This window comes from Quercus lobata, chromosome 3 (genome assembly GCF_001633185.2).
Source record: "Quercus lobata isolate SW786 chromosome 3, ValleyOak3.0 Primary Assembly, whole genome shotgun sequence".
Taxonomy (NCBI): domain Eukaryota; kingdom Viridiplantae; phylum Streptophyta; class Magnoliopsida; order Fagales; family Fagaceae; genus Quercus; species Quercus lobata.
The window spans coordinates 60,877,392-60,903,850 of NC_044906.1; the positions used below are offsets into that span (position 1 = coordinate 60,877,392).

General features: G+C 34.4%; 1 protein-coding gene across 1 annotated transcript; it reads right to left on the reverse strand.

Annotated features, from left to right (window-relative positions):
- Positions 1 to 11,042: 11,042 nt before the first annotated feature.
- LOC115982624 (TMV resistance protein N-like) lies at positions 11,043 to 16,714 on the reverse strand. The gene is made up of 6 exons (XM_031105269.1): positions 16,565 to 16,714; positions 15,900 to 16,442; positions 13,702 to 14,788; positions 12,857 to 13,144; positions 11,938 to 12,669; positions 11,043 to 11,852 (listed from the first exon to the last, which is right to left on the reverse strand). Exons 2-6 carry the CDS (start codon positions 16,424 to 16,426, stop codon positions 11,301 to 11,303), a joined length of 3,186 nt encoding a protein of 1,061 aa, XP_030961129.1. The 5' UTR covers positions 16,427 to 16,442; positions 16,565 to 16,714; the 3' UTR covers positions 11,043 to 11,300.
- Positions 16,715 to 26,459: the final 9,745 nt, after the last annotated feature.

Sequence of the window (26,459 nt, forward strand, 5' to 3'; positions counted from 1 at the left end):
TTATGTGCAAAACAATACCACTCAAACTCTCCTTCTTTTATTTATTTATTTATTTATTTATTTTATTTAGATTATAGATGGACATAACTTTCCAACTGCTCGTCAAGAAATCTCTCTTTGTGCTCGTTTTGTTGGTAGAAAGTAGAAGCAAAGAAAAAGAAAAAGAGAAGGGAAAAAACAGATCACAACTTACCTACACATGATTTGACTGAAATTTAAATTGTTTACTTGTAATTTAAAATTTAACATTTTACCCACTTGAGATTGGCTCAATTCGATTTCTATAACCCACATCTGTTAAAAACAAGATTAAATATGTAATTTGCTTCACTTTTATGTCTTTCTCTTCCAAAAACATTATAAAAAAAAAAAAGACATAAAAAAAAAATCAAATAAGATAAAAAAGAATTCGATGGAACACTTACATCATGAGATTTCAAATCATAGGCAACTTAAATTTTAGTCAAACTACAGACGAGTAAAGAGTCGAATTTCAAATCATAGATATGCAGTTTAAATTTCAACCAAACCACAGGTGGGTAAGTTGTAATTTGCCTAAAAGGAAAAGTTAACAATTGGGGTAGGAGATATTTTTTTGAAATTTTTTATAAGAAAAGAAAAAAAAAATTGTTTACCACTTTATTTCCTGTCGATACCTCGCGGCGATCGACTACCCATCACAGTGACACTCATACCTTTTGTGGAGCTTGAGTGCTATGGAAAATGGTTAGAAAAGGGGTGGACCTCTAGTGTGTGACTACAGTGAGTCAACTTTAACCTATTATTATTAAAGGGGATTCAGATCTTCTAGATTTCTTAGGGTACTCTACCCAATAAATTTCCTTAAATCTTAACTATTCTTTAATGATTTAATAGTTTAAATTTTGCCATGTTAGCATTTCACTAACAATAATCTTAATTGTTTTGTTTGTAATATTATTTTATTAGTTTAAAAATATAGTTAATGGAATGCTGACATGGTAAAATCTAGACCATTAAATCATTAAAGTGTGGTTAGGATTTAAAGAAATCTATTAATAGAGTACCCTAGAAAATCTAGAGAATCTAAATCCTATCAAAGGTAGTAAAGTTGCCACCAATCAATGAGTTTTTTCTAAGGTGTGATTGGTCACCAGGCTCTATTTGATTTTATTACCAGTCTTATGCTAAGAAAAATGGTCTTTTTTCCTAATCTAATGCAGATGGTAAAAAAATCTTAATTCTTGAGTTCAAAAGTCTGGTTACGTGTGGGGAAGTTGTTAGATATCCCACAAAGCCTGTCTAAAGATAGTCCTCTGTTTTGGTAAAATCTTAATTTTCGAACATTGGCAATAAAAAAATAAGCTATTGGCACTAGCTTTCAAGGCTTTAAATGAATTGGACTTTGAGATTTGATTTTGGAAAGGGTGTGGCCTTTATCAATGCTTTGCTACTACATTTGGAATTGTTGCCAAATTTTCCATGACAAAAATCCAATAGCATTTCACCTTATTTTCGTGGCAAAAATCTGGCTACATGTTGGGTCAAGTGTATCATAGCACACAAAATACTATTCTCACCAAGCTTTCGTTGTGAGAATATGGTAAAAAAATGCCTCATTTCCATGGCAAAAATCCGACAAAGTTTCGCATTTGGTGCACTATGGCGTACTAGTAGGGTTTCATGCCCATGTGTACGACATGCGTTAGTGTGTTCATATTAAACCCAGCTGAAGCTCACCGAAGCATTAAACACATTGACGCGTGTCACATATACGAAGAAACCAATATCACTAGTTGACATGGACACAACGTAGCATGAATATGCATCTATAACAGTCACCTTGAATGCATACCCACACTCCAAGGTCAAGAGCACCCTTGATCACGAGGGTGTACCCTCCTAACCATGTGAATCCATCATACAAAGTGCATTACCATCTTTAAAATAGGCAAATACACACACATGCACACACTAGTCTCTAAGCACAAGCATTGCACGTGCTCAAAAGCTCTTCTATTTTTTTGAGTAAAGATTAACAATTTTTTAACAATTCGCATCTATTATAATTTAGAAATATATATTTTTTATTTCTCAAACAAATAAAAATGATAAACTTTAGAAATAAGCAGTAACTTTAATTTCTTTTTCTTTTTTAACATGAAGGGAAAAAAAATCCTAAATTTTAAGATTTCTCTTTTTGAATTGAAAATGAAATTTGTGATTTGACATTTATGACTCTATTTCTAAATAAAGTTATCCTTCATTAATGAAGGTATTTTTGAACCATATAAAAGTCCAATTGAAAAGAAGGAATTTTCTTATATATGTATATATATATACACACACACACATGCACAAAGCAAACACGCGGTGTGGGAAAATAGACCAAACATTGCCAACGTTCCAAGGGTATGGCCTAAGCAAGGTACAAGAAAAGGTAAAGATCAATCATTGCCATACCCAAGGAACGTGGCCCAAGCAAGGTACAGGAAAGATAAATCAAACATTGCCTAAATCTTGAGGGTATGGCCCAAGCAAGGTAGAAAAAAAGTAAAGATCAAGCATTGTCATACCCTAATCTAGAAACTCAATTCTAAAGAAAAAGGCTAAGAGAGAGAGAGAGAGAGAGAGAGAAAACCACACAGGGAGTCTAAGCCTCCTAGTCTATTGATCATTGCCTTTTTTTTTAGGCTTGCTCTTCCTGCTTGCATTTTTGCCCTTTTAGCTTGCCTTTTAGAAGTTGTGCTTATGCTCCAAGTGGGTACATGCAACCCAAAAAAAAAAAAACACAAAGCCGACAAACAAACAAAGGAGATAGCAAAGGAACAGAGAAATCACTAAGCAAACAAACAAGACAAGCAGGCGAAGGAAAGGAGACATGCTAACAAGCAATCAAACAAAGAGGGTATACAAAGGAGCAAGCAAACATGTTATCAAACAAACAAACAAGAGAGGCTATCCTCCACGGACAAATGTAGGTTTAGATTTCGTGTCTATAGTTCCATTATATTGGAGTACAGATGACACACGTGCCATCAAGCTAAGCTCCTAAAAGGGGCTCAGGATTTCGTATACAAAGATAGGCGTGAACCCACACAAAATCATAGGTAGGAACAAATCTTGATGACACAAACAAGCATACAAAGACACATGCATGAACATAGGCAAGGGTGCAAAGATACAAACAAAAGCAAGAAAACCCACATAAGGTGGCACAAAGCAAGCATAAAATAGACTAAGCATGTTATCACACAAAGGGGAAAGCTAATCATGTTATAAGGCACATACAAGGCTAACACAAGAAACCCTAACATGCAAAGCTAAACAAAGGAGAGAAGGGCAAGCAGCAAGCAAGCCAACATCACTAAGATGTAATCTCACCACACAGTTGCATCCAAAAATACCACAAAATGGGAAAGAATGCAACCAAACAAGCAAAGATGCACCAAAGGTGCCAATACAAACCCACAAAGGGAAACAAAACAAGAACATGATAAAAACCTAGATCTAAGCATACAAGCAAGGATCTAAACACAAACACATGGAAAAGGGGAAACAAAGCATAAACATGTAAATAAGAACTAATCCAAACCCTTTATTGAACTTAGGTGTATGGATGTAGGTCTAGACCACTAGATCTAGATCTAGATCTACACCCAACACAGAGACCAAACACAAGAAAAAGGCAAAACCAAGATGCACAAAAGCTAAAAAGAAGCATTAGGATAGCATCCAAATAAAGCTTTAAGAACAAAAAAATGGTAGGAAGCTCAAACAAATAATTTATACATATCCTAGCTCAAGAAGGTGAGGCCAACAACATCAAAGCAATAAAACATGTTAACAAAGCAAGTAGACGTGTTAGGAAAGTAATAAAACATACTAGGAAGCAAAATAAAGCAATAAACATGCTAGGAAATTAAATGGGTGTAGATTGTAGCTAAAAAGCTACATCTACACCCCTAAACCTCAAATCCAAGGTATAAGGATCAAGGAGAAGGAGATGAAAGCAAGAACACTAACTCTTGATGTAGGGAAAAGGTGAGAAATTAAAGGTTTTTGTGTATGTTTGGGAGAGAATTTAGGCAGAAAGAGACAAAGAATTTGCCCTAAAAAGTACTCCATTTTTTTTTTTCAATTCTAGGGGTTAGGGGGGGGGGGGGGTATATTGATTTTGTAACCTTTTAGCTTCCAGTGAGCCCTTAGGCTGACGTTATCAACTTTGTCCTTTTTCCCCGCTTTTCGATTTTGACTTTGATTGATTATTTGAAGGCCTTCTCGACTTTCGATTGAGCTAATCTTGATACTAATGGAAAAGTATGGATATTAGTTTCCAGAACACTTGATAATTCAAAAATCCAATGGTCAAAAAAAGTGATGGCCTTGGGAAGCGAGCTAATGTGCCCAACATAGTTTTCATGATATTTCAACATTTTTAACTCCGATTTCGACACATGAATAGTTGTTGGAAATGGAATTCAATAACCTTTGCAATGACATTGGTTCCCACCCATTCTAATGGTCAGATTAAAATTAGGTTTTTTGATCATTCTTGGGAGTCAATCTCAGGTCAAAGTTGACAAAAATCTTCGATAAGCTCAAGTTTGATGTAAAAACATGAAAATTGTTGTTTTTGGGTGGTTTTGACCAATTTTGACATTTAGTCAACTTTGGTTGACCAAGGGCATTTTGGTCAATTTGACCTAAAAAGAAACTTTTAGTACTTCAATCTCCAAACGGGTTGTATCATGTCAATCTAAATGTTTCCATGGTCCCCCAGTGAAAATTTGATATTTATAGAATTTTTGGAGTCTATCACACAAATCGAGGAAGAATAAAATATGGTATCTACATTTCTCATGAAAGTAGTGTCAACATGTTAAAAGTATGCCAATTCGAGATCCTAAGATCCTACATCCCTAATCTCTGTGGGATTCTGATTTGGATCTTAGGATATTGTAGGATCCCAATGTCATAGCAATACTAAAGATCTTATGCTATAAAAGAAAAATTCAAAATTGTTTGATTATTTTGGGGCTCCAAATGGAGTCCATAGGCCCCAAACTAATTTAAAAATAGATAAATAAAAGTAATAAACACATCAACTTAGTGGCCCTAGTCCAAATTGATTAATATATATATAAGCAAAAAATAAAACCCTAAGACTCACGTCATTTGCCACTTTGACCTAATAAACAAAATTATAAGATGTAGAAGAGAAGAGACTAGACTAGACAATTGGAGAGTAGAAGGCGAGTGCAAGATGCTGAGAAATCCGACAATGTCACCACTATGAGAGATCATTAGCAATGAAAGTGATTTTTTTTTGGTTGGTAATTCCGTTAACAATGACAAGAATGTTATTGATGATGATCAATCTTACTTTGAGGAACCCATTTTGTGGTGTTGTTTGAAATATTGCTATTTGCTTTATGTTGTTTACATGAGAGATAAGGTATTAATGTTGTTATTTGCTTTGAGTTATTTATGTGAAACATTATGTATGTTTTGAGTTGTTTAACTTAGAACTTCATTCTCAAAAAAAAAAAAAACTTAGAACTTGGTATTTGTGAGTTATAACTTTTGAACTTTGTTTATATATTAGTAATTTGGTATTTTGCATTTTATTAGTAATTTCACTAATTTGTATCAAAATTTTTTTTTTCAATATTTCTTTCATATATATTATGAATTATGAATTATAAGTATTTTTTTAGTATTTTTTTTAATCGAAAAGTAGGATCTTACGATCCTTGTGCCAATCTTACCATCTAAATCTCAACTTTGATAACAATAGATATCAAAACTTTCCTAAAATTTTTTATTAAAAAATTGGATAATCAATCAATGAATTCACATGTAGCGCTAAGTTCTCATCCCATTATTTGCCACGCTTGGACAAAAGTAAGGGCAAAGTAAATGCATATAAACCTGGACAAGCCATCAAAGTGCATTGCTACCAGTTTTTTTTGGGTACATTTCCCATTTGGTCATAACTTTTTAGGTTGTATTTGTGTGTCAATTTGGACAATTTAATTCATAATTTTTTGATATTGTATCAAAATGGTCTCTAGTGTCAAAAAATAAATAAATGCCAACTCTTGCCACATTTAATGCTAACTAGGATTAAACTTTTTTTTTTTTTAGAGAGTTTCAACCTATGGCGTCCACTTCTGATGATAACTCTTTATCATCAGACCAAGACACCAATGACTTTTTGGTGTAGGCGGAGATTGAACCCCAAATCTCTTATTCAACCATCAAAGACTTTACCAGTTGAGCTAACTAGAGCCCATAACTAGGATTAAACTTAAATAAATAAATAAAAGAGTAATGATATAGCCATAAAGGCACATACTATATTATAATATTTTTACAAATTGTTGATATTTCAAACTTTTACTGGTTCTCATCTAGAACCACCACTAATATCACATTTTTACTTATCAATAACTACCCACCATACTTGCAGTTTATAAAAAAAGTTATAAAAAAGTTTGTAATTTTATTATTTTCCTATAAATAAATATAAAAAAACAAAAAACAAAAACAAAAGCAAAAACAAAATAACCCATGCATACAGTTGCTAAATGAAAACCTCAAGTGCTTGGGAATTGGGATCAAATCAAAATCCCTAAATCATCAAAATCTCGATTTGACTATTTAAAACATCCTAGATTTAGGTTTTTGTTTTTAGATGAATATTTAAAGGGGAAAGTTAAGGGATGTGGATTGGTTTAGGAAATATTTATTTATTTTTTTATATAGGAAAAGAAAAAAGTAATTAATTATTTTGACAGTTTTTATATTTCCCATAAAAGCAGTATTAAATTTTTTTCTAAATGATTCATTAACAAATGCTCTAAAAATATTTAAAGTCAACAAGTCTAGCTGATTAATGAAAACAAAGACAACCTACGAGACGAAAATGCATTGGGAAAATAGTATCCAAAGATTCCAAACAAGATGAATTAAACTATCAAATTTTAAAAACTATTGTTAAAATACTATTCTAATAAATTCAAAAAAAGATATGTAGGGGTAAAGGCCCAAAATTGCATGCTGGGCCTTGAGCTTTGTCCAAGGGGATAAATAGATCCGAGGAGAAACCACTAATGATGAGACATACTCAAACCGAGACTTGTAAGTGGAGCAAACGAGTGGTTGTTCGAGGAAGCACAAGCTCCTCGGACTTGTGAATATGGTTCAAAAAATATAACCCAACGATTAAGGTGGTCTGCCGAGAAGGTTCAATGACAGAGACATGCTTCGTGGATATGAGAGAAGGAAGAAAGCCTAAAAATATCTAAAGGAAGGCTGACACCACCACATTAAATGCACAACAGCTACTTTACTGGCCACATTTATGTGGAAAAGACCTCTGAACAGTGCCACATTGACTGCCGCAACTCATATAGCGCCAGGAAAGGTGGTTAATAGGACAAGCACTCAAGTGAGGGCTCAAATAATCGACAAATGGAGGGTAAATATGACACCAAAGAAGATATATAAGGTAGAATACTCTCTATGAAGAGGGATAGAAAAATAGAAGGAGAGGACATTATAGCAACTTAAACTGTCATATTACCTCACGGTGATCAATACACGAGGACGAGTGCCTCCTCGGACTGAAAGTTCATTGACATCAATACCTCTTATTTATGTTTGATTGCTGTTGAACCCAACTCTAGTCGTTGCCCAATTCGTCAGGTCTTAGTTTTTTGGCCCACTCTTTATAAATTCATTGTATCGGGCTCATTGGAACAAGACTCCATATATTTTGGGCCTAGACCCTAAATTGTGACCCTACAAGAGATATAAAACCCAAAACTAAATACTTGCTACACTATTAAGTATTAACCACCAATCAATTGCCAAGCAAATTTTGTGACAAAAAAAGTAAAAACTTCAGGACAAAGTTTAGTTACAAAATTGGTTATATCCTAAGTCTACAACTTTACTCAATAAAATAAATGTTACTATATATTTTGAAAATCTAAATATTGAATTGCATGTTCTACATGCTCTTAATACGCATGCCAAATTTTGTGTTAATCAGATATAATTTACTATATAATTTATAAGTTTATATATTATGCATAATTTTAAACTACAAAAACTTGCAATTTAAACAATTTATTGATAACATAGCTATTGATTTTTAATTTTTTAGAAAATTTTCAATCATAGAAGATATAAAAAAAAAAAAAAATGTAATCCAATTGTGAATTTTTAAAAATTCACCTCCAATAAAAGATATCGAGAAAGGTTGTAGTCTTTGGCTACAGCTAATTTTGTAACTAAACTTTGTCTTAAACTTAAGACCTATAAAATCTGTAGTGTTCATCAAAACCAAAAATATCCTCCATCAACCTCCAATAGACGATTCAGCAAAAACCCTCCCATAGACAAGAAAGTATATAGTGTTTTGGTATTACCAAGTCTGCACCTTAGTTGGTATTTCATATCCAATAGATGATTGACAACTGTTAAAAAATAAGCCATTGCAATTCACTTTACCAACACAAACCAAATGACAATTTTGCCTTAAAAAATTTTGAAACCCCCAACACTTTCTATCTTCTCTTTCGTATCTTTTCTCCAAAATTAAGAACCCGTTTGGTAAAGATGTTTGAGTAATGTTGTTTAAAATGAAGTGAAAAATGTGGTTTAAAAAGTGTTGTGAAAAACACATATATATAGCATTCATAAAGCAAAAAATGTGTTTAGTATCATGTTTCAAATAACATATTTCATTGTTTGAAAAATAATTGTGTGTTTGGTATGTCTGTGTTTAATTTTTAAAAAGCTGACAACGGGTACAAATTTTAAATCTATAATGTTCAAGAGAGAAGAAAAGTGCCTAAAGCTTCTCAGGCCTTCTTTTTCCTTTTGTACCTCTAAAGCTTCTCATTCCTTCATCTTCAACCAATCCCACGCCTTCGCATTCCCCATCTCCATTGATGCAAATGACAATCTACGGTTGGGCTTCACTTTCCTTTAGATCTAGTCTCCATTATCAACAATCCACAACCCAGCAATAGCGAAGGGTTTGCTTGCCACCAAAGCCAGGGGAAGAAGGTCCCACTTTACCATCGAAAACCCACAGGCTTGCTACAAATCCAAGTTTGAAGAATACTTTGACCTTGGTTGTTAATGGGTTTTTGTAACAAGATTGTTGTTTTTCTTCTTTATACTTTTAATTGAAAAATCTGTGTCAATTTAGTGAGAGGAGCTTTGTGAGATACCCAGATGCTTTAAACCACTCCATGGGGAGAAACCACCGAGCCCCAGCGGAGGAAACCTTGTGGAAAGATACCAATTTTGGGGTTGTGGGATGTGAAAATAGAGAAGAAGATGAGGTTTAGATTGATGATTTTGTTGTAAAACATGAAGATGAGAAAGTGGGAGTATATATTGCTATGTGGTAATTTGAAAAATTATTCTTACACCAATAGTGTTTGATTTTTTAGGTGGCTTTGAGTCATGGCCTTTGAAAGCAGTCCAGAAGCTGTTTGGAGTCTAAACAGTATAAAACGTATAAAGTAATTGGATTAGCACCCGAGATATTACTCCTACAAGGTTTTAGAGTAAAAATTCTTGAGGAGTTACTCCACAATCCTTAAGAGTTTATTTAAGTGGAGACTCACCCTGAGCAAAGTAAAACAAGTTGGTTTCGTGATAATTCTGAACAAGAGAAGTAACAAGATTAATATAGAAATTTTATTCGTACATGATCAACTATAAAAGCTTTTGGTGATAGTGATAGATTCATAAATGATCATTTTGTACATAGTGATGGATTCGTAAATGATCTTTTTACAGTGGACATGCGTATTATATTGTTGTTTGTTTTGAACAAAAGTCTACCCATTCTATATCCTTCATCATTTCCAGTTTCTTCTCCTTCCCAAGCAAGGCCTTATGAAATCCTTGTTGAATTAGGAGATCCTTCATCTACCTTTGCCAAAGGGAAAATTTTCTCTTACCACAAAACTTCTCTACGTCATACTTTGTGCTTAACATCTTTACTGTATTCAAAGGATTGAATCCTAACCTGGCTTCGATACCACTTGTTTTGCAAATAGCACCCCAAGACTCAAATCAACAACAATAAATAAGTGGAAATTATATAACAAGCACATACAAAGAATACAAGAATTTACGTAGTTCGACAAACTGCCTACCTCCACGACAACAACGGAGAAATTTCACTATAAAAATAGGGTGATACAATAGTGTACAAAAACACTCAAGAAACCCAAATCCCAATTGCACCCTAACTTTCTCTCTCACAAGAAAAACACAAGACTGAATAACCCCCAACTTTTTCTCCGATACAGCTATACTTCTCTTCTTATTTTTCTTCTTATACGGTACTAGGTCTTATAGAATTCATCTCTTATCCATTTACTTAGCCGCACCTAATCACATATATATGGATATATATGTTAAGTCGGCTTTGGAATTCTATCATCTTATGTTGACTTGGGCTTGGCAATACAAGCCACACGAGCCCAACATCAACGCGTAGTGATACTTAGGTTGGACTCTTGGAATTCGTAAGTCCTAGGTGTGCTGAGCCCACATTTGTTGCTAGTGTCGCATATCTTGGGAAGGATTTTGAAAGAAACTGAACCATATTTGATCCTTTTTGCTCTTAATTACCTTTTATTTGTTTTGGTCTATGAGTTCGCTTGAGGTCAGGCCAAAAAATAGAAAATATTGGAATTTGATTGCTGATGACAAAACCAGCGGTACACACAAATCCACACTATTTACTCATTTAAATCTCTAACATACTTGTCAAGACTTGTGTAATTCATAGGCATTAATTACCTAAGCTTTCACTAGTTAGTAGGCTTCTTGTGACAAATGATGACGTGGAGGCTGAAAAATCAAGTTCTTTAGACAACTTGCATTGAACTCACGCAACAAAATCTAAGGTTAATTTTCAAGAATACAGAAGTAAAGGGTGATTTGGATCGGTTGCAGTCCACAATGTTACCAGGTTAACTGTGATTCAATTTGTCATGACTTGAGTAGAGTGTTGGCCACAATTATGCAATACCCTATTATAACCATTCACAATTGAGATTTCTCGTATCTGTTTATGAAGAAAAAACCTACCCAGTACATGCCTACGCAACACCTAAACAATCCAAATCTACACAAAAATCTAGACCTGCCTCATTATTGTCTTCATATGTTCTCATAATTTTGGTAGCTTTTACTGCGGTTGAATTTTCAAATTTATGATGGACACAATTCAAACCTTTGGAAGCAATAACGCACCTACTGCTGCATTGTGCAATTTTTTAAATGAACTCTTCCACATCTTGCTCGTATATCAAACGGACTGCACATTTGATCACCTCCACACTTGGGCTATTGCTGTCAAATACAACATTAATCTGACTGCATTCATGATCATTCCAATCTTCACCTAGCAAATCATCACGAGACCAATACAATAGCCAAAGGTGACACACATTATAATCAAAGGATGTTTCCCTAATAGCAACTTCAAAGGATGTCTCCCAAATAACAACTTCAGAGGATGTCTCTTTAATAACTTTACTAGTATCATGAGGCATATCACCATAGGCTTTCACATGACCTTTAAGACTATATCTTTCGCTCGAATACCCGCAGCAATTTATTCTGAAAAGAGCACACAAAGAAATTCCCATCCACCTACTATTAGACCAATTCAGAGGCCACTCTAACAATATTGAGTGCCCAATACTTCGATGAGTTAACCACTCTGGAACATCCAATCCAGGAATATTTATCTGGAATGCAGCTCTAGACCTATCTTTCCTTTTGGTAGAAGTTTCATATGATCCAGTTTTTGGATAAATGAGTCTCTGTATAAAAAAAGAAAAAAAAAACATATTGTTTAACAATGAGAGAGAGAGAGAGAGAGAGAGAGAGAGAGGGAGGGCAGATTACCTGTAGGTAATGTTTCAACATTGCAAATGCCAGACCATCACCGCCCTCATTATACTCAACCAACTTGCAGCAATTAAAAAATGAAATTGATGGTTGTGACAAATTGCTCGCACTGAGCAGTGCTGGTGACAGTTCCAGGGAAGAACAACCTTTAGCATTTATATATATCAAATTTGACGGAAACTCTGGCAATGATTGAAGTTGAATGCAGTTGCTCAAATCAAGAGATTCCAATTTCTGAAGTTGACTGATGTTTGTGGGTAGGGCAAAGACAAGCTTGTTTGTAGATAGTGATAAAGATTTTAATGAGTGAACGCAGAAAACACTATCAAGCCTTGACTTAAAAAAATGCTTTTCACATCCACGACATATCAAGAAACTAATGGAAGATGGAACTTCTCTAATAGCAGTTCCAGTGAAATTAAGTTCCTTCAAACTTTTGATTTTCCCCAAGTTCTCTGGCAGGTTGGCAAGTTTTGAGCATCCCAAAAGAATGAGTATTTCAAGAGAGCTTAAACTATCTGTGCTGCTTGGAAGATTGATAAGAGATTGGCAGAATTCCAAATTTAAAACAGTAAGCTTACTAAGCTGTCCAATAGATGGGTCAATCTTAACCAAACTTTTGCAACCTCGAAGACAAATTTTCTCAAGTCTTGGAACCCCTGTGAAGTCAGGTGTCTCAATAAGGTCTATGGAATGTTCAAGATTGATAACTTTTAACTTGTCTAAACACTGTCAACCAAAAAAAAAAAGGATAATTAGCTTCCATTATTGATTTTTTAAAAAAATATTAATACAATTTTTTTTGATGCAAGGATGAAGCTCAAACAGAAAGAAAGTATATATGAAGCGACTCCTAGAGAAAAGAGAAATAATAAGTAATAAAAAGACGGCTAGAAAAAAAAAAAAAAAAAATCACCTTTACACCTCTCCAAAGATATTCAATTTTGCTAAACCGCAGTCTAAGTTCAACAAGCTCTTTTGATTGGAATCTGGAAGGTAAACATTTTGAAGAATACCCACAGCATTCAAGAAGTTTTAATTCATTAGAACGATGATTGAGACCATTTGGAATGTGCACATTACTAATTATGAGCAATCTAAGATTACACATCTTTGAAAAACCTTGAGAATACGGTTCAATGTGCTGATATGCCTCATCCCCTCCAGATAAGTCTAGGACTATGGCTTGAATTGCTGTTTTTGCCTAAGAATCAAAAACAAAGGACAAGTGAATTGCACAACAAAAGTTAAGAATACTATAAATTTTCAGTTTTATAGTGTTAGAGGCAAATAATATCCATAATAAGTTTTCCACATATATATTAACCTCGACCATTGGTAAATCCAACATGGTAAAGGATGAGAAATTGCCAAATTGAGCCCTTAGAAACAATTTAATTTTTATTTAAGTTTTATTCATATATTAAAAAATGATATTTTCATTTGAGAATCATACATTGCAACTAGAAAGGATGCAATTCTACAATTCAAATAAATAAACAATGTCACAATCACATTGTGTTTTCAAAATGTAAGAAATCATGAACGATGACATTCTTTTAAGTGACAATCACATTAACACAAGAAATAATCAGCATATTAACATGAAATTAAATAAAATTTTGTATTCTATATTTTATAAATTAAGTACTTAGGTAACTACATATATATTGGATTTTTTTTTCCTTAAAGAATGAAATTGTGTTGTGTATCTATTCAATATTACCGTTGAAATAAATTTTGTTTTGCCGATGTTCTTACCGTATTGTTCATCAATACATGAAACAAATCCTTATGAAGCCACAACCTACTGCGCTCCCCAGGCTCTTCAGGTGATTCTTGACGGACAATTTCCATACCCATTTCTTGCACTAGATCATGCATCTGCAATGTATCGTTTTCTATGGTTAGGAGAGATTTTTCCTTGAGAACTTGTATTCCGAGTCTTGCGTGAAAACCACAGGCCTCTAATATCTCTATTACTTGATCTCTCATCTTCCCTCTAAAGAAACATGCAACATCTAGAAATATATCCTTCCACATTTCCTCTAACCCATCATAACTTACTTTTAGTGAGTCAAATATTTCTCTTTTAGGATTTTTTTTATACCGGTCCAATGCACTTTGCCATACATCCACTGTTCTTCCAAACAAAAAGGAACCGAAAGTTACAAGAGCTAATGGATGGCCATTAGCATAGCGTACGACATCTAGGGAGAGTTGCATATAATCTTCTTTGGCTTTTTCATCTTTGAAGGCTTTCAAACAAAAAAGTTTTAAAGCATCGTCACTGGATAATGCATTAGGCTTATGTATTTCACGCACTCCATGTTGGAACAATAGATGTTCATCTCGAGTTGTTATGATGATCAAACTCCCCAATCCAAACCAGCCATGCTCTCCAGCCAAATTTTCTAGTTGGTCCAGTTTATTAACATCATCAAGAACAATTAGAACCTTTTTATGACATAGCCTTCTCTTGATCATGTCATGATAAACAGTCCTTATCTCTATATTTCTTACCCCCAAAATATCTGCTAGAAGCAGCTGTTGTAACTGAAGCAAATCAATTTTTTCTGAATATTCCCTAACGTTAGCAATAAAGGAAGAACCTTCAAAAGAATTATGAAGTTTTTCATATAACACTCTAGCAAGAGTTGTCTTTCCGGATCCCCCCATACCACAAATCCCTATCATGAAAACATTGTTCCTATTGTTTAAATATGCAGTGATCAATTCTTGCACTGAAGAATCCATTCCTACCAAGTCATTGGTAATGCTTGAGAAACTTGAACTCAGATTTTGTGATATCCGTTCCACAATGCTTTTGATTAATTCTGACACATTACTGCAAAGATGATAGAACAATAATTAAGTTATGGTCCAAACCAATCATAAAACCTTGGGGATGAGGAAAAATATTGGGCAATAATACTTCTTGCACAAACAAAAATGAACTAATTGGCTCAGGAAACATGGATAGAAATACTCAACTACCCATATAAGAACTGTAACTGTATGATTATATTTACTGAAACAAATCCATCAAATTTCGTCAACTACCAATATAAGAAGTGTTCTTTGAATTTTCATTTGAGGACTAATATCAATTATAAACTCCGTAAAGCTCTACCTCTTAAAATTATGTAAACATTTTAGTTCTATAAACAAGTGGTTTGTGAATAAAATTGTCAAAATGCACTTAAAGGATTTTATTTAATAATAAAAGCAACAAACAAAGCCTTAGACCCAAAATTTCGGGATCGGCTATGTATCGTCAACAAATTAATTAGGGTCGGCCATACGTATTCTTTTCTTCCATTCTATTCTATCTAAAGCCATACTCTCTATTACTTCATGTGTTTGGCATTAAGCTTTTTCGTTCAATTTTTAGCTTTAGCTTTTATGCACAGCTATTTAAAAACTCACTTTTTCTCGCAATTTCAAAATAAAAGTAGACTTTAGTACATTTTCAGGACAAAGCTAAATAAGTTGATGTGAAACAAACACTTAATTGAAATGTCCTTTTTTATTAGTTCTACAAATGTAATTTTTGGTCTTTCTCTACCTTTTCTTATTCCCTCAACTTGTATGATGCATCAACCCACTCTTTCTTATTAGTGTATGGGTCACACTCCTTTGAACATGACCGAACCATCTTAAGCGACATTCCCTCATCTTTTCATCATCTTAAGTGACCCTCCCTCATATTTTTTATCAATAGGGGCTACCCGCACCTTTATTTGAATTTTCTCATTTTGAATTCTATCTTTCTATGTATTTCCACTTAAACACCCAACTTTAAGGATTTTAATTAACCTAAAACAATATCTCAACCAATAAACACTTAAGTATTTGCTATAATATTTCAATCCATGCATTCATATTATGCTACTCTATATACTTCAAGAAAATTTTCATTTAAATATCAACATAAAATACATTTCTTAGGAAATTACCTATCTCCAGTAGCAATCCAACCAGACAGATTCGCCACTTCTCTCAAAGCTTCTCTCCAAACTTCAAGCTTCTCAATATTCTCCTTAAATCGTTCTTCGTGCTTAGCAAATTGATATTCAAAATCTCCTTTTTGCCTCCGCACATCAGATGGATGCACGTAATAAAAAACCGGCAGAACTATATTCAAAGTCTCTTTACGGCATCTGTTGATTTCTGCAAGCTCATCCAAGCACCATATCGAAGATGCATAGTTTCTTGAGAAAACGACGATAGCAAAACTCGATTCTTCCACTGCTTTCAAGAGCTCTGTTGAAGGAGATTCTCCCCTCTCAAGTATATTATCATCCTTAAAGGTCAAAATGCCCTTCTGTTTCAAAGCTGCATATAGATGGTCCGTAAAATCAGCAAGGGTGTCCTCAGCTCTAAAACTAATAAAGACATCGAATTTCCACCGAGGTGTTGAAGAAGAAGTAGACGGTGATGAGGTTGACCCTCCTTCAGTGCTCATGGAATCCATTGGACACATACTTGTAAATCTTGAACTATAATACAGATAAACAAAACAAAAAAGTACAGACGATTTGATATTTAGATTTTTCATTTCAAGGATGAGGGGAAAGAAAAGAAATAAAGTAGACGAATATGAGTGAAAAAAGGTACTTACAGATCGAAAAGCTTGATGTCCTGAAACAATGCCGGATTCAGTTCCTATTAAATAGTAATTGCTTTTTAGTAAATGAATAGACAGTTAGTGTTCTTTCTCCGTGTATTAGAGAGAGACAGAAAGGGTAGAGGAATAGCAGATCGGAGGAATTCATCCACAATTTCACGGCCTGTTATTTATTAAGTCAAGTCATCGCTCATCTCATCAGCAAGACCAAACAAAAAAGGACCTAGTCAACAAAGGCAAGTGGACAGTAATTTTTACTGATTTTCGTGATGGTGGTGACCAGCTATAAAGCACCTTTTAAAATTCTTTTTTATTTTTTTATTTTAAGCTCATACAAATAATTACCCCTGTAATACTAGTATTGTTTTTTTTTTGAAAACGTAATACTAGTATGTATATTCTTTTTTACTTACAAGTAATACTAGCATTTTTGGTAATTGAACGCATGTTTGGTAATGTTATTTATATTTTTTTGAAATATGTATAGGGGAAAAGTTTATGAAAATACGTATAATGTTGTTTAAAAATTGAAAATATGTTGTTAAACTACTATACCAACTGGGGTATTAGAGCATTTCCAGCAGCTTATTTAAATTTTTGTATTGTTTGGACAGTAAACAGTAATATCTAGCTTTTACCTACCTACTTTTTCAAATAAATTTTCCAACAGAGTTTCTATCTTTTTTTCCATCTCATTTAAATATTATTTTTTTCATTCATTCTTTATTCTTTTTTTAACAACTACACATCTTCGAACATTTTTTTATTCAATAATTGATTATTATAGTAGCTAAAAATATTTGAAGTGTGAACAGTAAATGCTACAGTGTTCTCTACTTGTAGAGAAGCACTATAGCAACTCTAATCTAAAACATGAAGATGAAGAAGCTATTAGAGTGGGTTTTTGAGGTGTTTTCTCTCTAAAATTGGTTTTAAAGAAGCTATTAGAGATGCTCTTAGTATTATAAGTCTATAATAATAACAAGGATAGATGGATTTTTATGTTTTGTTTGTGGCAATTGCTGTAAAGATACTTATGCTTTAACCTGAAGGGCAAAACTTAGGTACAGTACCTTATGTACAGTACTTTAGGTTCCCTATTTAAAATTTTGACACTTGTTCAATTTAATAAACCAAATAAACGGCGTTAACCCACGGCTTAAAATTTTTTTCTTTTTTCCTTCTTCCTTTTTTTTTCCTGTACTGCGAGAACCCACAGTTTCAAATCTCCAGTTGCCTCATTTTCTACTGGGTTTCAAACCAAAAAAAGGGACCCTTCTTCATCATTTTCTCAGTAACCAAACAGGAAAGATCAAAAAATAAAAGCCAGATCTACTAGGTTTTAAACAAAAAAAATGGCACTTGAACTTGAAGCTACAATCAGATCCAATCAGATCTGATCTGTTCAAATTCCACAGAATCATAGATCAAAAAAGAAGAAAAAATCATAGATCAGGAAAAAAAAAAAAAAAAGAGGAAACAGATACACTTACACACACACACCGAGAGAGAGAGAGAAGAAAGAATCATAGATCAGAAAAGAAGAAAGAGTCATAGATCAAAAAAGAAAGAATCATAAATCAGAAAAGCTCCAACAACAAAAACTACACAACCCATTTCCACTTCAACCACCCCACCTTCAAAAACAACGTCCCAAACCCCATCCTCCATAAGATCATCATCTTCAAATTCTTTACAATCAACAAAGAGAAAAGTAGAGCCATCAATGCCAGCACTGATTTTCAATGCATTAGACGACATAATCAACACCTTCATAAACCCTCCCATCAAACCATCAGTGGATCCAAAACACACCGAGAGAGAGAGATATGAGATTTTTTTCTTTTTCTTTTTCTTTTTTGGGTTTTGGGTTTGGAAGAGAAAGGTTTTGGGTTTGGAAGAGAAGCCGTTTCTAGGTACAGGAAAAAGAAGGAAGAAGGAAATATGGGTTTTGGGTTTGGAAGAGAAGGGTCATGGGTGGTTTGGAAGAGAAAGGTTGTGAGTTTGGAAGAGAAAACGTTTGCAGGAACACCAAAAGGAAGGAAGAAGGAAGAAAAGAAAATTTACTTTTAACGCCGTTTATTTGGTTTATTAAATTGAACAGGTGTCAAAATTTTAAATAGGGAACCTAAGGTACTGTACGTAAGGTACTGTACCTAAGTTTTGCCATAACCTGAAATTACTTTTCTTAACAGTGATTTAATAATGTTACTTGGCATACTTGAAGTTTGCTCCATTTAAAAATTTCGTCTTTGCTTAGCAAAGCATTCTAAAAGCTAGGAAAGTAATCTTATCGGGAATGTTGTAGAGAGTTGGGGAGGGAAAAAATATACAAGTTTATGAAGATAATTGGATACCTGAAACTTATACCACAAGAGTGCTTTTTACATGAGATGCCGGTTTGGAGGAAGCAACAGTTGATATATTATTTGCAGGGTTGGAGCCAAAGCCTTAGAGTTAGGGGGCAGTTTTGCTATTGATTGTGTGCTGTAATCTAGCCTCTGGCTCTGTTGCTTAACAATTATTGGTTTTTTATTAACTTATTTGTGTTTTTTATGTGTGCATCTAGATATGGACAAAATTATCCTGTTTAAAATTTTGTAAAGGCCCTAATTATTTGTTTTTGATTAAATTGGTTGATTGGCTTAATTGTTTTTAGATTTACTATTGGTAATATTTGCTATTGGGTAATTTCTTTGGGCTTGTTTATTTTGTTTTAGATTTTAGATCTGACTTTAATAAATAGAGTGATTTTTACAAATTGTTAGTATAAGTGATGAGCCTATATGCAAACCAATAAGAATTTACTCACTCAATATTTTGTAAAAATGTTGTAAAAAAGTTTGTGGTTATAGTAAACTCTTAAAAGAATAAAGGCAAAAATGCAAAACTGACCCTCTAACTTTCAGCTTTTATCATTTCAGTCCTCTAACTTTCAATTTTGTCATTTCAATCCTCTAAATTTCAATTTTTTTCAATGTAGTCTTCCGTTAGAACTCAGTCATCTTTTTCTATTAAGTGATCAAAACTACACCGTTTTGACTTTTTTTTTTTTTAATAATTATTTTCATAGTTAAAAGAAAACTAAAAAAAAAAAAAAAAAAAAAAAAAAAAAAAAAAAACCATGTTGGAAATGGCGAACGCAAATCCAGAGGGAATCGTCGAAGTTCGGATGAGTTGGAACGTGTGGCCACGAACGAAGGTTGAAGCAAGCAAGTGCGTAATCCCACTCGCTGCCTCCATTTCTCCAATCCGCCCTCACCTTGACATCCCCACGCTCCGCTTCGCTGCAAAACCTATGCCTCTGTTCTCAACCCTTACACTTGCGTCGTCTTTGCCGCCAAGATCTGGATCTGCCCTTTCTATTACCAGCGCAACCATTTCCCTCCTCACTATTCCATGATCTCCAATACCAATCTCCCTGGTGAAGTCTACGCTCAACACACCACCGATTAATACACTCTCCTAGGTTTTTGTTTTCGCGCTTGATAATTGCATGATCGAGGAGGAGATGGGCTATGTCAAATCAGCTTTGAGGCGTGCGGTGTGCCATTGGCTTATTGCCCGAGAATGCCCTTGTTGGCTACGTTTCATTTGGGACTTAGATTCAAGTTCATGAATTGGACTTCTCCGACATGTTCAAGGTTTTGATTTCTCAGTTTTTTTATTTTTTTTACAGCTCCTTTTAATTTTCTTTTAATTATGAAAATTATTATTAAAAAAAAGAGCTAAAAGTTAGAGGGTTACTTAACGAAAAAAGATAACTAAGTTCTAATGGAAGACTACATTGACAAAAATTGAAACTTAGAGGATTGAAATGATAAAACTGAATGTTAGATGACTGAAATGACAAAAGCTAAAAGTTAGAGGGTCAGTTTTGCATTTTTGCCAAAAATAAATGGTATTGTTAAGAAAGGCAAAATATAATTTTATAGAATAAAATTGCTAAAATTAGTACCCATGTATATATTAATATATTAAAAAAAAGAAAAAGGGGAGGCCATTGCCCCCCTTGTCCAAGTCTTCCTCGGTCCCTGATTATTTGATTCTGACTTAAGGGGTGGAATGGTCAAGTGCTAGATCAGAATTTTCTCCCATTTGAAGCCCAAAGAATAAAAGCTCTACCTCTCTGTACTACTAACCAAACAGATTTTATTATTTGGCCTAGAAGTAGAAATGGTGTTTATTCCGTTAAGACTGGATACCAGCTGTTATTTGAGGAAGATTAGCGGGGTGAGGCATCAAGCTCCGAAAATTATAGTTTAAAATCTTTTTGGTCTCGAGTTTGGAAGCTTAAAGTGCCAAATAAAGTTAAAAGACTTTTATTTGGCGTGCTTGTTCCGAAGCTCTACCGACTAAAGAATATGGACTCAAGAAACGAAAAGTTTTGGAGACGGATATCTGCAGCATATGTTCATTAGCTTCTGAATCTATTTTTCATGCACTATGTGAGTGCCCAGATATTTGTGAAGTGTGGAATATCTATTATTTTGAGATGGTGAAGCCTATTGTAATATTTCCACCTGTACATCAAGTTAAAGTATCACAGATATTTTGAAATTGGATCTCTTAATAAAGAAAAGCAAGCTATGCCATTGAGCTCAAAGGCTCTTTGCCGAAATTGTTATTACTGATGGCCCAGGCTGACTATTCTCTAAACTATGAACATCATACAAGAACTTGGATCAATTTAGTTCATTATAGGTAATTGTTCTGACAAGAAATATTCTATATAATCTATGAGGGCTAGCTACCTCGAATAAGCCATAGATTGTTTTGTCCATCATAGTTTTTTTAAGAGTGTTTGTTTCTGATGTCATTCAATTTTATAACGGAAATTGTGGTGTAGCTAAAGTTGTTATTCCACCGAGAAAAGGTAACCAAGAACATGTCAAAAGCACTAATAATATATAGAAAAATATGATCGAAGCTAGGACAAAGAAAGTTTGGTAAAATTCAATAATTAAAATCACTAGATCATTAGGATTTGTCCACCAATATTGTTAAGCATCCATTATCAATCCAATTTAGTACACAATTAGGTAAGTAAACACATAAACTATCTTATTGGTAGATTTTGAAATAAGCTTTATTAATAAAACTCTCTTTGGTTGATTATATTCATCAATTATTCCAACAATTTAGTTTAGAAAAAATAATAACTTTGCAAGAAAAACTCAAAAACATCACATACCCTAGAGGCAATATTATGGCAAAAATAATATCTAATAAGATTATTACGTTTTATTAGAGAGATTATAAAACTTTATTTTAACAATAAAATTTAAGAATAGACATTTGAAAGAATTAGAAATTAAATATCAATCTAACAAAACAATTATGAAAAGAGAACAATTGATTTCAATAATCAAAACATAAAAAAACATGCTTAGATTGAATAGTGGACAACTTACTACAATGGAGATTCACCCTTAACCCTAACTTAGGTTCTTAAGCTTACATAGAAAATAAAAACTCTAAAAAATTAATGAAAAATAAGGTTTCCCAGCTGCCAAAAATGTGGCTGCCCTTGTATCCCTTTTATATATATAACACTCAAAACCCTAAAACACATGCTCTCCAAAAATAAAATAAAAAAATGTCAATTCTCGTTTTTCAATAATGAGTCAACTTTCTGGTCGGTTTTGGCCTTGCATACGGCAAATTCTAAAGTTTTGGTAAACTACAAAATTTTAGATCTTCAAGTCCTCTTTTCTTGGTCAAAAGAATCTAGTCAATCCTACATCGGAGTAAAAAGATATGGCCAAAACTAGTCAGAATATTCCCATGTCAGGATTTTTTTCCCATCTTTAGATCAAACGAATTTCTCTTTCCTTTTATGTTTCCACACATCTTTGACTCATTAAATTCTTCAAAAGCCATTTTTCAATTGATCTTCACCCTTGGATTCTCTTGACTACATGTCTGCATGCTTAGCTCATTAATTCTAATCTCCTACAAGAGATACACATAATGAGTACGTTTTAAAGAAAACTTGCAAACTCTCATATTCATGTGAAAGTGTGGGAATAAACACAAAATAAATGCGATAATGCCGATCAAAACTAATATAATATTGCACTTTTAAGCTATTATCAGTTTCCCTCTTATTTTGTTCATTCTTTTTGTCCAATGGTGGGTTCTACATTTGTTTTCATCGAATCGAAAACTTTTGAGTTTGTTGTTGAGGAGGGGGGATCATTTACTTGTTATATATTTATGAGCGAGGTCATAATTCATTGCCCTCTATTTGTATGTGAAAGGAGAGTGCTATGAGAATTTTGACTCATGTTGACGAATTGATTTCTAAGCAATCTCCAGGTTAGTTTGCAAGAACGATTAGGGAGGGCGACAAAGTTTTCATTATGTGATTGGGGTCTAACGCCCTTTTGATGCTATCTGAATTATTTAAAGGCAGACATAAAGGATCCATAGTAGCTCCAGAGGGGAAGTTGGGGAGTCGTTGGAGAGGCTTTGGAATTCACATGGGAAAGACACTAGTTCCGATTCAACAGGGCATCCTTGGTAACCAAAAAGGTATCTCCAAGGCAGTCATTGTGGTGATGGAGAAAACATGGAAGAACGGTGGTGGGGTAAGAAACAAGAGAAAGGAGAAAATCTCGGAAATTCAAATTTCAAACAATATAATTTTCGATGAGTCATGCTATAGTCATAAACTATTTTACAACATTTTTACAAATTGTTGATATGGCCAACTTCTTATTGATTTTCACCTAAACTTACCATTAACATCACTTTTTCATTTACCAATAACCACTCACCACATCAATAGTTTGTAAAATCTTTTTGTAAAAAAAATTGTATTTATAGCATTACTCATTTCTGATGGAGGTCATGTGTCCCTTGAAGACAAGTCTAAGAATGTGAAGGCTCAATTCGGGGCAGAAGTTATCTGTCATTAATGGTCTTGTGAGTTGTGAGTAGTGGTATCAAAGATACGCTGTGTTTATTTGCGTTTTGAGAGTGGGAAGGAAGGAAATTGGGGCATGATTTCTTCTAAAGTTGGTGAGGTGGGTTCATACTCTTTTAATCCTACTGGGACTGAACCAGCTACTACGGTACTGCCTAAAGACAACGGGCTGAAGTCCAAACTATCTTCACTGCCTAAAGATAGTGGGTTGAAGCCCAAATGGGTTGTTTGGAAGCCTATAGGTACGAAACAGTCTGTGCTTGTTTTTAAGCCCAAAAACCAGCTTCTAAACTCTGATAAAAGACCAGAGGTGTGTCCCCAGAGTTTTTCAACCCAGCCGAGTGTATCATGTCTTGCTCCAACGCAGCTGGAAACTGGGTGTTTGGTTTGTGTTTTCAAACAACAATTTTTAGTTTTTAAACAATATTACACATATTTTCACACTTTTCTCCCACACATTTTTTCACAAATATTTTCAAACAACAATTTTCAATTTTTAAACACATGTACCAAACGGAGTTTCAAAGTTGGTCTCTCCGATTATTGGGAATTCTTCTTTGGGTTTTCTTCAGGCTAGAAGTGTTAGCGAGTCTGCTCTGATTTCTTTTGGTCCGATTGTGAAGGAGGTGGCTTCCCTACACCATTCACACCTGCGACATTGTCGGGGTCAGACTTAGAGGAGGGTGAGGTTGTTTCGGTAGCGTCAACTAATAGTTCAGAGCCTCTTGACCATGTTTCCGATGATGGTTAGATAACCAATGCCCATCAATTAGATATTATGTTGGTGATTTGGGAAAAGTATGGGGAATTCTAAAGATTGGGTGCTTGAGCTTCGTGATGGGAGGCATATAGCAATTTCACTTTCTCCATACCGATCTCTGGAGTCATTGTTGCATTACCCAGTCTCAAAAGGTGAAGCTGTCATAGGTACGAATTTTTTCATATTGATGGGCAAATTACTAGTTGGGCTGATAAGTGTGATGGTGCAGTGGATATTGCTTATGCTGATATGGGCTATGTTGCACGGACACGGACACGGATACGGACACGACACGGACACGGACACGAGGATACGGCAATTTTTGAAAAATAAGGACACGACACGGCGGGGACACGGCGGTTAAATAATTAATTAAATTTTATATTTAGGATATTTTTTAATATTTTTAGACATAAAATACGTTTATGTCTAGAATTTAAATTATATCAAAATTATAAATAAGTAAACTAACGTCAAAAATAGTACAATAATACACATAAAATATTTAGAGTATAAATCAAAAATTTAAATATGTTACGTTCAAATACTAATACTAATACTAAAAATAATAGTCAAAATAATAGTCAAAATTATTTTCTTTTGGACCAATGGCATATCAAAGAAATCATGACTGACATATGGTACTCAATAGTTAAAATTTGAAATTGAATGTTTGAAACTGGCTTTCACGTGGGGTTCGCAGAAGACCCACAAAGCAAAGAGGAAATATAAAAAAATATTAGAAAAGTTAAAATGAACGAAAAAGAAAAAGAAAACGTAAATGAAGCAGAAGAAGAAGAAGGCATCTGGGTGAGAGAGCAAAGAAAAAGAAAAAGAAAAAGAAGCAGAAGAAGAAGAAGAAGAAGAAGAAGAAGGAGAGAGGAGGAGCTCGCCGATCGGCCCGATCTAGCTCCGGCAAGCGACGGAGGGCAGCGGCAGCAGCAGCGGGCAGAGGTCAGAGGTCAGACATCTGTGATTTTTCTTTTTTTTTTTCACTGCTAGCGTGTCGGAGCCGCGTCGGAGCCGTGTCGGCGGCGTGTCGGAGAAGCGAAAAAAAAAAAAAAGACACTCGCCGGACACCGGAATCCGACGAGTCGTACCCGTTCCGGTGTCCGACACGTGTCCGACACCGACACGACGCCAAAAATGGCGTGTCCGTGCAACCTAGGATATGGGTTCGGAGTGTGAGTTATGGGAGTCTGATGAGGGTATTTTGCCCTTTGAGTGTAATGGCGAGCCATTGGTTATGGTTCCATTGGCAACAGAAAATCTTGCGGTGTCTGAGAGTAACCATGTGGAGGTGTTTGAGAGGAAACCATGAGAGGTTGGGGGTTCCAAAAAAATTTATAACAGTCAGTTATCTCTATAAATAATCAATAGGATCAAAGCCTTCAGGAAATTTGTGGGGAAGTCATTATAGGATTTTGAAAAATAGGTTATGGGTTTGTTCTTAGCTCTAGAAGGTAGGAAAAAAGAGAGGTGCGTGAAGAAGGTTTACAAATCAAAATGGTCAAGGTAAGGTAGAAAGGTCACTGGGAACTTAAAAATTTGGTGAGTTCCTAGAGTGGTGAGGCTGACTCAACTAGAGGCACACGGGTTAGTAGGGATTGGGTTGTTGTGGTAGGTCAATGAATTTGAAAATTCTTTCATGGAACATTAGGGGTTTGAATGAGTAGGGGGAAAAAAGGCTTCGGGTTAGAAATTTGATTAGGAATTAGAGGGCAGATATTATTTGTTTTCAGGAAACTAAATTGAAGCTTATAACTAGATGAGTTATCCGTAATTTGTGGGGTGGTCAGCATATGTACTAGATTTATTTAGGTTCTATACGTGCTTCTGGAGTAGTGCTTGTGATGTGGGACAGAAGGGTTGTGGAAATTTTGGAGGAAGCAATGGGTCGTTTTTCCGTTTCTTGTATTTTTAAAAATGTGGTTGATCAATTTGAATGGCCATTTATTGGAGTTGGGCCTAATTCTGACAGAAACAGAAGGTTGTTTTGGGAGAAGCTATCTAGTTTGTGCAATTGGTGGAATGTGCATTGGTGTGTGGGAGATGATTTTAATGTTGTGTGATTTCCCTTTGAATGCTCGGGCTCTGTTTCTTTACTCAGGCTATGCATAAGTTTTCTGATTTTATCTCTGAGCACGGTTTGATTGGTATTGCTTTAGAAGGGGGTAATTTCACTTGGTCTAATTCTC

What these genes read in the sequence shown, in the direction of transcription:
- LOC115982624 (XM_031105269.1), bottom strand. Translation starts at nt 16,426, where the DNA reads ATGTGTCCAATGGATTCCATGAGCACTGAAGGAGGGTCAACCTCATCA. An exon ending in TGGATTGCTACTGGAGATAG is followed by an intron (nt 14,789 to 15,899) that starts GTAATTTCCTAA and finishes TCATCTTTGCAG; the next exon opens with TAATGTGTCAGAATTAATCA. An exon ending in ATCTTTGGAGAGGTGTAAAG is followed by an intron (nt 12,670 to 12,856) that starts GTGATTTTTTTT and finishes TTTGGTTGACAG; the next exon opens with TGTTTAGACAAGTTAAAAGT.